The sequence below is a fragment of the Lathyrus oleraceus genome, chromosome 2 (assembly GCF_024323335.1).
Source record: "Lathyrus oleraceus cultivar Zhongwan6 chromosome 2, CAAS_Psat_ZW6_1.0, whole genome shotgun sequence".
NCBI lineage: Eukaryota > Viridiplantae > Streptophyta > Magnoliopsida > Fabales > Fabaceae > Lathyrus > Lathyrus oleraceus.
The window spans coordinates 483,211,283-483,224,101 of NC_066580.1; the positions used below are offsets into that span (position 1 = coordinate 483,211,283).

General features: G+C 31.7%; 1 protein-coding gene across 1 annotated transcript; it reads right to left on the bottom strand.

Moving 5' to 3' along the window:
• Nucleotides 1-430: 430 nt before the first annotated feature.
• LOC127121576 (protein HOTHEAD) lies at nucleotides 431-3,104 on the bottom strand. Its single transcript, XM_051052039.1, has 6 exons — nucleotides 3,005-3,104; nucleotides 2,382-2,727; nucleotides 1,991-2,298; nucleotides 1,459-1,850; nucleotides 755-1,320; nucleotides 431-659 (listed from the first exon to the last, which is right to left on the bottom strand). The coding sequence occupies exons 1-6, from the start codon at nucleotides 3,084-3,086 to the stop codon at nucleotides 605-607; spliced, it is 1,749 nt and encodes a 582-aa protein (XP_050907996.1). The 5' UTR covers nucleotides 3,087-3,104; the 3' UTR covers nucleotides 431-604.
• Nucleotides 3,105-12,819: the final 9,715 nt, after the last annotated feature.

Consider the following 12,819-nt stretch of genomic DNA (forward strand, 5'->3'; position numbering starts at 1 on the left):
ATAAAAAATATACTTGTGTTCTTTGTTTTTAACTTCAAAGAACATAAACAATTATTTTTCAAGTAGAGAGAATCTTGATGAATCAATCACCTGGATGTACTGTGAAATAGGGGATATCAATGTCAAAACTGGAGCACAACACACTCACAATACCAATCACGAATACCAAGTAGACAACTATTCCTAGCCAATAAGATAATTTGTATATATAATTACTACCTATTGAAAAATAATTTGCACATACACAACCAATCAAACTAGTGTTTTTATTAGTAATTTATCTTTTATCATTTTGCCTTTCATTAACTTAGGCTTTTATTAATTTGATAAGCACTAAGATATTTGAATCAATCCATATGTATATGCATGATGCATCCATAAAATTTTGCTAAATCAATCCCTGTGTATATGCATCCATGATTCCTTCTAATTGAAACAATAAAAACAAAATTCCTCCATTGTTTAGGCTTCAATTAAAAGGTACAATGTGTAATAATAATCTAATATAATCCAAATATCTAGATTGAATTTTCTCAGAAACCAAACACAAATTGATGAACATAAACTAGAGAAAAAACCATACACTAAATTTCTTTATACAACATTATTTGGTTTCATCAGCAACAAGTCTCTCTGTCAATATTTTGACTCCCATATACCTGCACAACAAATTAATACCAAAAAATAAGCACCATAAGATATTTGAGATCTCAAAATAATGTAACAAAATCAACAATGTAACAATATATTTTACCTTCCAAGCATCATAACAGTTGCTTGAGGATTAGTTCCAGGAGAATAATTAAACGTAGAACCGTCGATCACGCGCAATGCGTCAACGCCAAGAACCTTATAATCAGTATCAACAACCCTTCCGACTTGGCATCCACCATGATAATGCCATATAGTCATGACAGTGTCTCTACAAAATTGTGCCAAAGACATTGATGTATTTGTGTGTTTAGGCAATAAATTTACCGGCGAATTTGCTGTCATGTTAAGTAACATAGAAACTGGCATATTATCGTATTTAAATGGTGAAAAAGCCTTTGAGCTTATTATTCTCTCAATGGTGTTGATTCCTTGTATGCACATTTCTAAGTCTCTTGGATCTTGGAAGTAGTTGAAGGTTACTATAGGGTTCTCATTTGGATCAGTGTTTTGAAGCTCTAAATGACCTCTTGAAATTGGTCCCATTATCTTTTCTAGAATGAATCCACCTTTGAAAGCATCTTGGTCCAGGCTCTCCATTCTCTCTATTGCTTTTTCTATGGCTTCTGGTGTCCTTTGCTTTGGTGGCAACTTTGAAAATTGTCCAATCTGCATTTGTAATTTGTAACCAATAAAAATAGTTAATCATTCACGCATTTGTTGCGTCAGTGATCGCAGGTGATCTTGATCAAATGACTAGTTTGTCAGACAGATTTAGGTCTAATTCAAATGATAAGATATTATTACCTTAGGAGAAAACATTCCGAAGTCTCTTCGAGAACGGTGGTTGAAGTTTTCACCACTAGCGGCTTCAATGTAGCTTCCAAAGTCGGTAATGCCAACGACTTGAATGAGGGAGACCTCGACCGGAGCAGGAGACGGGACAAAAATTGCGTTCATTGGGTTATCAGACATTCCTTGTCCAACCAAAGGTTGATCCAATACTACACTGATGTTGTGTTCCCTAAGATGATGTGCTGCTCCAATTCCACTCAACATTAGAAGTTGTGGGCTACCTAGTGCTCCGGCTGACACAATGATCTCATTTCTACTGCCTTGTTTCAAGTATGCCATGTGTTCTCTTCCATGTTCATCCTTGAATACAACTCCATGTGCGACTGGCCTCGAACTTGATCCACCTGTTCAATATCATGCACAATGCATTCACAAAATCATCATTAGTGTGTAATCTGAACTGTCTGATCTCTGATTAACGACTGAGATGCAAAAGTTGCATTCATCATTTTTTATACGATGAATGAAGGGTTAGGATAAAAACCTTTGTTATTAGTTATAAACAAGATCCTATGAACAATGGCATGCAAAAGAAGAGTCATTGTGTTTGTGTTAGCATATTCCAGAAGATCAGCTGCAGTATGTCTATGACCATTTTGGTCAAAAATTGAACCTCCAACCTTAGTCCCATAAACATGATCATAAGTAAAACCATTGTAGGGCAACACCCCTACTTCTATCAATCCATCCCTAACCGCCGATTGCCATTGTCGCATAGGAGGTTGAAACGCCACCACTCTCTCCACCCATCTATATGACTCATTCACCAGCTTTCCATCCCAACCAACTTCTCTGAAAAACCAATATAATACTTTATTAAAATTTACTAAAAATTGTAAAACCAGATACATATTATAACTTCTTTTCTGTGTTACCTTACGTAATGAGGACTTGCTCGAGTATAGAAACCAGCATTCAAACACGATCCACCGCCAAGAACACGAGCTCTTGAGTTGACAACGCCATCTTCAGAAGTAAAGCGTTGAGCAGGAGAGGAAGGAGAAGTATCAGAAAGTGGAACACCAAAGGCACTTAAGTTTGTTATATTAGGGTTTCCATAAGGTGATCCACCACGTTCAAGCACCAAAACAGTGTGGTTTTGGGACAGCGTCGCAGCTAAAGGACACCCTGCAGTTCCTCCACCAATTATGATGTAATCATAGTATGATACACTTGGTGCTGATGCAGCATTTTGCATAAATGGATATTTTCTACCTGCATCTGTATAATAATAATAATAATAACCATGATTCTTTATGATAGTTACCGACTAAAATAGAAGTAAAGAAAATATCTTTTCACAAGTCATTTGAAATAAAAGAGTTCGGCAAAATGAATGATTTATTTTAATTTTTAATATATTTTTTTAAATTTTTTTTTTTAATTAATTTTACTTTCATCATTTTCGATACATAATAAATATTTTAATAAAAATATAATTATCTCTTTTATTTTATTTTTTAATATGTGTGAAATAGTTAACTATATTGGTTATTACCTTTTTGACATGTGCACTGATTAGGAGAGAAGAAAATGGCAGAAAGAAGAGTTAGCCTCCATAACCAAAAACCTAGACCCATTTTAGAGGTTGTGATGAGTTGTGAATGGAATATACCAACTATTCTTTGGTGATGATGAATATATATAATGTGCAAAGCTCAACGATACCAACAGCTATAAGATTTACTAACATAAAGATTACTTACTGTTTTTATCGCAAATGCTAAAAATAATGTTTTGTTTGCTGGCATGGACCACAATTATTCAAGAAAATGCAGATTTTATGATGTACATTTTTCGTACTTTTTTAATTGCCTCACATCATTTATTACACCTATATTTCAAGGAGAGTTCTTCTAAGTGGTCCATGATAAATTCTAAATATTTCTCACAAGTAATATTGCATGACTCCGATCCTTTTTATATATACTGCCTCCCCGTACTATTTACAAATTTTAAGAAAAAAAATATCAATTCTATTCATTTAATTATTTTATTTTAAAGAAAATTTATCTTTTTAAAGATAATATTAAATAAAAATTATGTTTAATTTGTTTTCTCTCTTATTTTTTCCATAAACAACAACCAAATCAATTTTATATTTTCACATAAAACATATATCAGAAAAGACACAAAAATTTATTTTTTTAATAAATATAAAATATTAGATTATATATATATATATATATATATATATATATATATATATATATATATATATATATATTATATATATATATATATATATATATATATATATATATATATATATAATATATATATATATATATATATATATATATATATATATATATATATATATATATATATATATATATATATATATATATATATATATATATATATATATATATATAAGTAGCAACCTTAAATTGGTAGGGGTTGACAGAGGCTTTAGTATTTCAAGATGTTAAGGTAAGCTTACGAGGGTGAAAAACCTTATTTGAGAACTGACTTTTTTTAGGGTTAGAATAAACTCATGGGGGTATTGTTGGTGAATATCAAATTGTATCTTCATCCCTAAGATTGAAGTATTTATAAGGGCCTATGGGCTTTGATTTAGGGTTTCCTAAGAAGTATCAACCGTCCCATATTGACCAAAGAACCCGTTGATTGGCAACTTCTCAAGGAATCGTGGCCATGGCTTCTTCCATATGTGATTAGAGTCTATATACACATCATCACCCCCGCTTTCTTATAAGGGCAGACCACTTAGTGAATAGAAATCTTGGATAGACGTCATACTTTTAGGTGGGCGCCCAACAAAGGTAGGTCCTTATGTCGCCCCCTACGGATCTTTTACAAATATATCACTACCCCATTCAAGCACGAGAACTCGTAAATGGATAAGTGATTAAGTTCCCTTTCCATTACTTCCAAATGAGCCCTAGAGATGAGAGTGAGTCCTTCAGTTAGGGATGAATCCCTTAGTTAGGGGTGAGTCTACAAGAGTAGGCGCATCGTGAAGGGAGCCCTGGGTGTACCTCTAAGTGTCACATGTGTGTTATGTTATCATTCAATCAATTTTTTCCAAATGTAAAACATAAATTAATTAGAGAAATTGAATTGTTTAGTGGGAAAGAAGCGCATGTGGTATTAAATGCTGCTCATGATGGTTTTTTCTAGGAAAACCCAATTTAACCTTTTTCTTACGTGTGTCTCTGGCATGTGAAACCCTTTTCCACTTCGTACAACTGTTATGCTGTCAAACAAATATGTTGCTTGTGTTCTTGGTTTTTCCTTATAAAGAGCCCTGGTTTGTCTTTCAAAAAGACTTTTTCTTCTTCCTATTGTTTTAGAATTTTCACTATTCAACAAAGGAGACTCACATGTGCAATATCGTTTTTCTGATCTTTAAGCTCAAATAAGAGAGGAGAAAGTCACATGGGGCATTAAACTAGGGGTTCACGTATTCTGGGAGTCCTAACTGCAGCTTTCTAACCTCTCCCCTTCTTATCAGGAATATGGTCAAGAAGAATGCCAAATTTGTCCTTATTCGAGAAATTGTATCCTTATATGCTGACTCAAACAAGATCGCGGGTTTCCATCAAAATATCAGGTTCTCTAGTACAAGGCACAAAAAATACGTAATATTGGATTCGTGTTCAGAAAAGGAAATGGTTAATATGGCCACTTTGGATGGTTTATTCGTGCCTTACTTTTACTTGCAACTCTATGTCATTCATGAATCGGGGATCTTGATACCTTTTATGCCATTTGAATTAAACTTTCTAGTGACTGCTAATGTTGCCCCCTCCCATATTACATCCATTGTCTGGACCATCATTAGGATTTTTAACATCTTTAAGGGTTTTCCAAATTTCAAGAACACACTCTTAGGGGTTTATCTTTGCTTTTTTATGATTGTCACTAGAATTTCCAAACTCTTCTCTCTGTCTTTAGCTCTAAAATTTTGAAGGTTGTGAAAGCAAACATGCAAGAGATACATATTTATAAATGTTGAAACTCAATAGATCCATAACAAACCCAAAACATAATTCGTAAATGAACGGATCCACAAACCAAAACAAGGAAGTATAATATACACAAATCAATAAAATCAAACTCGAGCTTCGACGAATCGAACGGCTGGCCAGATCCATACCCAATGCTGCACCATTAGCATCCCACTACGTTGACTCCATCACGAGCCTCACTTTGTGTTATACCGTCTTCATCGACTTCTAAATTGATTTATGATTTCTACAATTTTAAAATACATTTTCTCTTTTCATCGTTTAAGATTTTAAGAAACACTTCAACAAAAAGATGTACTTATATTTAATATTTGACATGTCTTGAACAAGATTATCTCTAATAAAAGAATATACGAAAAGAAGAAGAAAAAATCAACACAATGTAATATCTCTTTATTTTGTTTTCATTTTTCCCTTCTTTTAATTTTAATTATTTTTTTCTTCACTATATTACTTTTTAATATTTAATAAATTTCAAATTATTTGTTTATATTTAATTTTTTTAAATAAAATTATTAATTTATAAATATCAATGAATACATAAATTTACATAAATTTAAGTTACTGCTGTATTTATTGCATGCAGCTCTAAACTAGCTACTATATGTAATACAGGTAGGTCCATATCTAAATAAAGCTACTACAAGCTCATAAAAAGTTTGTAATTTGGGGACAGTAAGACGAAATTTTACCCCCTCAACCTAACATTTACATTCAAATACTCAAACTAATCAAATAAAAATTCTAATATATCTCACTTTCAAACAAAATAAAATGGACGTACCGAAATAATTGAGACGTCTTTAATTTTAATATTCATGTTATTTTCATGAGGATGCCTGTTTTATAACACATATTTTAATTTTTTATAAACTTTTTTGTGAAAATTACAAATATATATTTGAAAAATATGAATTTTATTAAAAATGACAGAAAATTTTGTAGGAATAAATTTCCTATTTCACAAGAAATTGCATAGGAATATTGCAGAAAATTGCATAGGAAACTAAACTATCCATTGTAAACTAGATACAATCTCATTGATGCACCCTATTGTATATTAGGACTTTCGTTAGAAAGTTAGTTAGTTTGCGTATTTGAATAGAAATGTTGGGTATGGTGGTAAAAAAAATTCACACTAAGACCATATTATGGCCATAATCATTTTTCATTTTTTAATGTGCACGGTTCTATTTGGTAGCTGTGTTGTTCGAATTTGAAATTTCGTATTGTTTATGTTTTCAGGCTATTGAGTGTATAAATATGTTAGAACAATGTCACTCTTTGAGCTGTCATTTGGGGATGAGATCCAAGTATATTTGACATAATATCAGAGCTAAAGTTTTGATTAAGGGAGCAAGAAAGAAAAACAAATATTCCGATCAAGGAGGAAAAAAGAGTAACAAAAGTTGTGATCAAAGGAGCAAAGAGAAGACAAAAAAAATTGAAGAGTAATGATTTTATAAATACGATTAATTATTATAATCATCTTATACTCTTTGAACATGAAGTTGATGGCAAAGTGAATAATGTGGGACTTTAATGAATAGAGGATATGTTGGATAATAAAATGCATTCATTCAAGTCTCACATCGGATAGTGGCCAATGAAAATAAAAAGAGTTGGAGTATTAATATAAATAAATAGAAATAGTTAATTTGAGTTTTCTCACAATAACAAAAAATAGTCTTGTGAGTGTAATCGATTTTTGATAGTTGTGTGTCATCTCAGGGTTTAGATAGAGCTTGTAATTTTTTTCCATCTAAAAATGGTAGTTAAAAGAGTGCAATTTTCTGTTCAAAAGTTATAGTTGAGAGAGAATTTGCAATTTTCCTTCCAAAAGTTATTGTTGAGAGAGCGTTTACAATTTTTCCGTTCAAAATTGTAGTTGAGAGATGATTTGCAATTTTTTCGTTAAAAAATTGATGCTTAGATGTTTTACAATTTTCTCCTTAAAAATTACAATTGTATGAGAGAGTTTTTAATTTTATTTTGTAAATTAGAAGTTGAATAATAAATTTGTGAATTTTGATTTTGAATTTTTTTTTTTTTTTTTATGGATGTGTTTCTGCGTGCACAGATATTTGTTTACTTATCACTTTTGCAATAATGGGTATCATAACCATATTAAGGACTGCAATTATGGCATTTAAATCAGTTGGTAGCTGTCTTGTTGGAATTTATTTGAAGTCCATTTTGGATTGTTGAGTGTATAAATATGTGAGAGTAACCTCACTTTTTGAGCTAGTTTTTAAGGATGGATTCAAGTATATTTAACATGCACGATGCTATTAGTGTATGAGAACATTACATTCACATGTAAGTTTAAAAAGAGGATAAAAAATATATAAAGAATTTTTTTTATCCACAAATTTATTCTTAAAAACTCACAGATAATCATAAATATTAGAATTAAACATTGATAATAGTGTTCAATATAGCAATATCGACTTTTGTTAGTTAAGATAGGATTTACAGACATTTATAAAGAATTTTTATAATTAATATAAAAATAAGTTTTATATATATATATATATATATATATATATATAAAGATTAGCATCACTGAATAGTAGGAAAAGATTATATGACACTTTACATGATTATATAACACTTTACATATTCTTTTATGCATCACAAAAGATTAATCAATTATTAAACTATCACTAAACTTTTGGATGCATATTGGCATACTATGGTAGGGACTTTGCCTCAATAGCTCTCTAAGTATTAAACAACAACTCATCCTTTCATTGTCTAAACTAAGTAATCTCATTCCTCATCTTGACAGTTATTTAGCTAAAAAAAAAATCAACTAAATCATTTCATATGACTATAGAATAGGGGTGGCAATTGGATCCATTATGACAAAATCCATCCAATCCATCCATAAAAAAATCTATCCAATACATCCACTACATAAAAATTAAGTTAATAGATTGAATTAAATTCATCCATTTATAAACATGGATTATCCAATCCATCCAACACATTTTAATGATCAAATGGATTTTTTTATCTAATTTTAAAAAAATAAAATTTTTCAAATATTAATTTTTTTTGAAAAATAAAAAATAAATACTTTTTTTCGAAAAAAAATCAAATTTTTTTTGAAAATACAAAAAATCGATTTTTTCCAAAAATTTGAAAATCATTTTTTTTGAAAAATACCAAAATTTGATTTTATTTTCGAAAAATTTATTTTTTTACGAATATAATTTTTATTTATTTTTTGAAAAAAAAAACGATTTTTAAATTATTTTTTTCGAAAATACAAAAATATATTTTTTTTGAAAAAAAAATAATTTTTTCTAAAAAAAAACTGATATTGTTTTATTAAGAAAAAATAAAAAAACTTTTTGAAAAAAAATAAGGGATTTTTTCAAAAAAAAAATTGATGGATGGATATCCATCCACTAAAAATATGATAATGGATGGATTGGATGGATTTTATTCTTAATGGATGAATTGGATTGGATATTTTTAAAAAACTTTTAGTGGATTGTTAATGGACTAATTGATTGTTTTGATCCATCCATTAACGATCCAATCCATATCCATCCAATAGATTTTGGTTCTAGAGATTTCAAACAACTTTTGGATAGATCTCTCAAAGAATACAGGAATAATCTCAACCTGAAGGTGTCGTCTGATATGCCAATAATCTTGAAGTTACTTGTTACTTCCAAGAATTGTCTTAAGTGTATATGCGTGTCTTCATTTGCAGCGCTTGAGTATTGATCAATGACTTGCAACATTTGAAACATAATTGATTTAAACTTGAATTGGGCCACAATAATTTCTGGTTAAATGATATACATATTCATGGTGTTGGCATCAAATATAGCATAGTCTCTAATGTTTTGTGCCCTGTCATTGGCAGTGCCAATGATATAGTTATCCTACATGACTCTTTCTACTTCAATTAATTCCTTTTATATGTTAACAACAAGAAACAATGGAGGACTCCCTGGTAAGAGTCTAGTATCTTGAAATCTTCTCAACAATATGAATGTCTTTTCAAGTTTAGGATCACCTCTGTAGACTGGATTTAACAGCATGCACATGTAACAACTAAGCACCTATCATGTCACCAGAGTACATGAAACTTTAGAAGCTCAAATGCTTGTTTAACAAAAAGAAATGGTGTTTTTATACCAAACAAAAATGTTATCTTTGACACACTCCCTGACAATGATGTCAAAAACTTGTTGCTTGAAAATGTGTGATGTCACATGCAAGTATACATGTATGTTTAAAGTAGCAAGTGATAGATTAGTAAGGATGTCAAACCCATAGGGAGTGGAAAATAACTTAGATTTATTTGTAAAAATTTCTTTTTCAAATGAGCATGAGCAAGAATAAAAAATAATTTATTGTTTGTCTAATCCTTTCTAATGCGTATATAAACTAGCGCTTAAGTCTTCACCGCGAGCATGCAAGCCAATGTTTAACCGTTAGAATATGATTTAAACATGTGTTTCACATAACATACTTTAATCAATCAAAATATTTTTCAAAAGAACATTGCTTAATCCTTTCTAATGCGTATGTCTCCACCGCGAGCATGCAAGCCAACGTTTAACCCTTAGAACGCGATCTAAGTACTTGTTAATTAAAACAAACCAACAAACCGTAGCCCCCTAAATGACGAAGCTTTGAGTTCCTCATTGCTCATTAACCCTTTTATTTTCCTTCTTTTACTTTCATTACTCGAAAAAAATAATTAACATAAACTAACATTCAAATCACAAGTTTAACTAAAAGGTTCCCATTGAGTACAATGGACGTGAGAGGTGCTAATACTTTTTCCTTGCGTAATCGACATGATGTATGCAAAGACGAAATACATGTTATGATATGCAGATGATGCAAACGTCATGATGTATGCATCAATTTATTGAATGAGAGGCAATCTGCCCATATTTAAACATCTTTAACCAAAGGATATGAAGAACTATTATCTTCAAATGGTGAAATATAGTTTAAATACCAAACATATATAAATTTTTCCCTGTATGTAGTGAAATGATATGTTATGGTTATACATGAAATGCCCAAATAAAACGTTACTCTTGACTTTTCATCAAGTAGCAATACTGGTAAAAGAGATCAAGCTCATGACTCTTTGCCCTTACTATAATGGTACATGATGTGGATGAATTAGAGAACCATATGCAAAGTAATCAACTCTTGGAGTCTTTACTTCTAATTCTTAGACATAAATAATGGTTAAAATTTTAAAAAGACACAAATGAAATCAAGTACTTTTGATTATTCATCCATCTGGATCTCTGAGACCTGATGCTATGGCTTAGATGATGCATTGAGATTAAGAAATACTCTTGACTTCTTAATCATTAGATGATATGAATGAATGATGCGATGAGATTAAGAAATACTCTTGAGATTAAATTTCATCCCTTTCATGATAGCACACATGTGTGCTGTTGTGAAAAAGAAGGGGACCATATAATTTGGAGGATCGATTACCTTCATTGCACGAGCTTTAGAGCTAGACACTGAGCTAGCTACATTAGAACCGTTACCGCACCGCATAATGAATTTAAAATTTCTAAGAGACATGTGTTTGTGCAAGGTAAGGAAAAAGGGAGGCTACCACCTCATGGTTCATAATGTGGATATCCAGGGTGTTATTTGACCCTGTTCTCGTCGTACTTATGTGCGACTTGAAAGAAACTGGAATTATGACCTACAAACTGCACCCTTTGTCAGTCTGTTGCCACCAAATGTTTTGGCGGACGAAGGTGATGGAACCGATGATGAATATGAGTAGAGGAACCGACCTCCTATTCATAATGTACCTCCACCTCATGCATCACCTTCACACACACCACCTTTTACTCACCCTTTTACAGGTACATCCATTGGCCACCACTTTACTGAAGAAATGCTGAGAAAGCAAAAAGATCATGAAGAAGAACGCGATAGTCTGTTATATGCCATGTATGAGCATCAATGGGACGCGATGGACTTCATGCGAGAGTCTCTGAGACAGATTGAGCGATCTATGCAGGCCATCCTAGAATCTTAGCACACCATTGCTTCTCAATAGCAGCGCCGTCAAGCTTACATGGCCAGTCACTTCAACCTTATAAAGATGAATCAAACTTTTATACTGGGGAACATCAGAAGACTTCAAGAGTCGAACACCGCACTGACAACATAGGTTGAGCAACTCGAGATTTCACAGAGTGCCCATCACCATAGTAGGAGTTGTCATCCTCGACGTTCAGATCAGGGAGGAGAGGGTACTAGTGGTCAACAATAGCGTTGTCCAGGTTTTACCTATCGCTTTTTACCTTTTATCGAAAAATCAGGGACAATGTTCAGTTTAAGTGTGGGAGGAGATATTTATTGTTTTTATTTTTATTTATCTTTTCTAATTTTGTTGTTTTCTAGTTAGTTTTAATTATGCTTCTAGTTTGTTTTTAATAATTGCATGTGCTTGATGAGTCGTATGTGTAGTTTGCCTATTTTCACCCATTTCTTGAGTCATAACAAATTTTTTGAATAAGAAAACAACTGTTATTTTGAAAACTTTGGGTTGTTAGACAAGTTTAGGATAGGTTGCAGAGACTTGGGAAAACTTTTAAAAAATCGATATCATTTTGACACCGTAAGTTTCTTAATTATAGGAACCAATCGGGATACTTATTATGTTGTGGCCTTGAAATCTCACCCTTGAATTAATACTTAAGTAGTTTATTTTAGCAGTTAGCGCGATCTTAGTTACCACTACGTGAACAAGCCAATGCAAATAGGTGAATGATCCAGTAAAAAAGAAAGAAAAAAGACAAAAACATATGTAGAAAAAGCTAAGAATTTGAAAAAGGACCCACCTTCTAAGTTGGGTAACCCTCACCCAGTTATTTAACCCAACGATAGAGAAACTTCTAAAACTTATGCTTATATGTCTGTGCTAAATAGCAAAATTATTGAATGTTGACACAAATTCGGATCAGGGTCACAAACAGGTTCGTTCACCATGTGAGTACAAGATAACGAACTTAATGTGATTGTGCTCGAATGAAAAAGGATGAAAAAAGGATGAGTAAGTTAGGCCTATGTATAATAACATAATGTGGATTGGTTTGAATAAGAAGGAAACTTATGACCACAAACCGCATAAATTGTTACTACGATATCCTTAGATCACGAGTTAGTACATATCTACGCAACCCTGATCGAACTAAAAGTCTTTAGCCTAAATTTGATACTTGTGTGTTGCTATTTTTTCTTTTGTGCTAATAAGAGTTTGTTTGAGGACAAACAAATGATTAAGTGTGGGAGA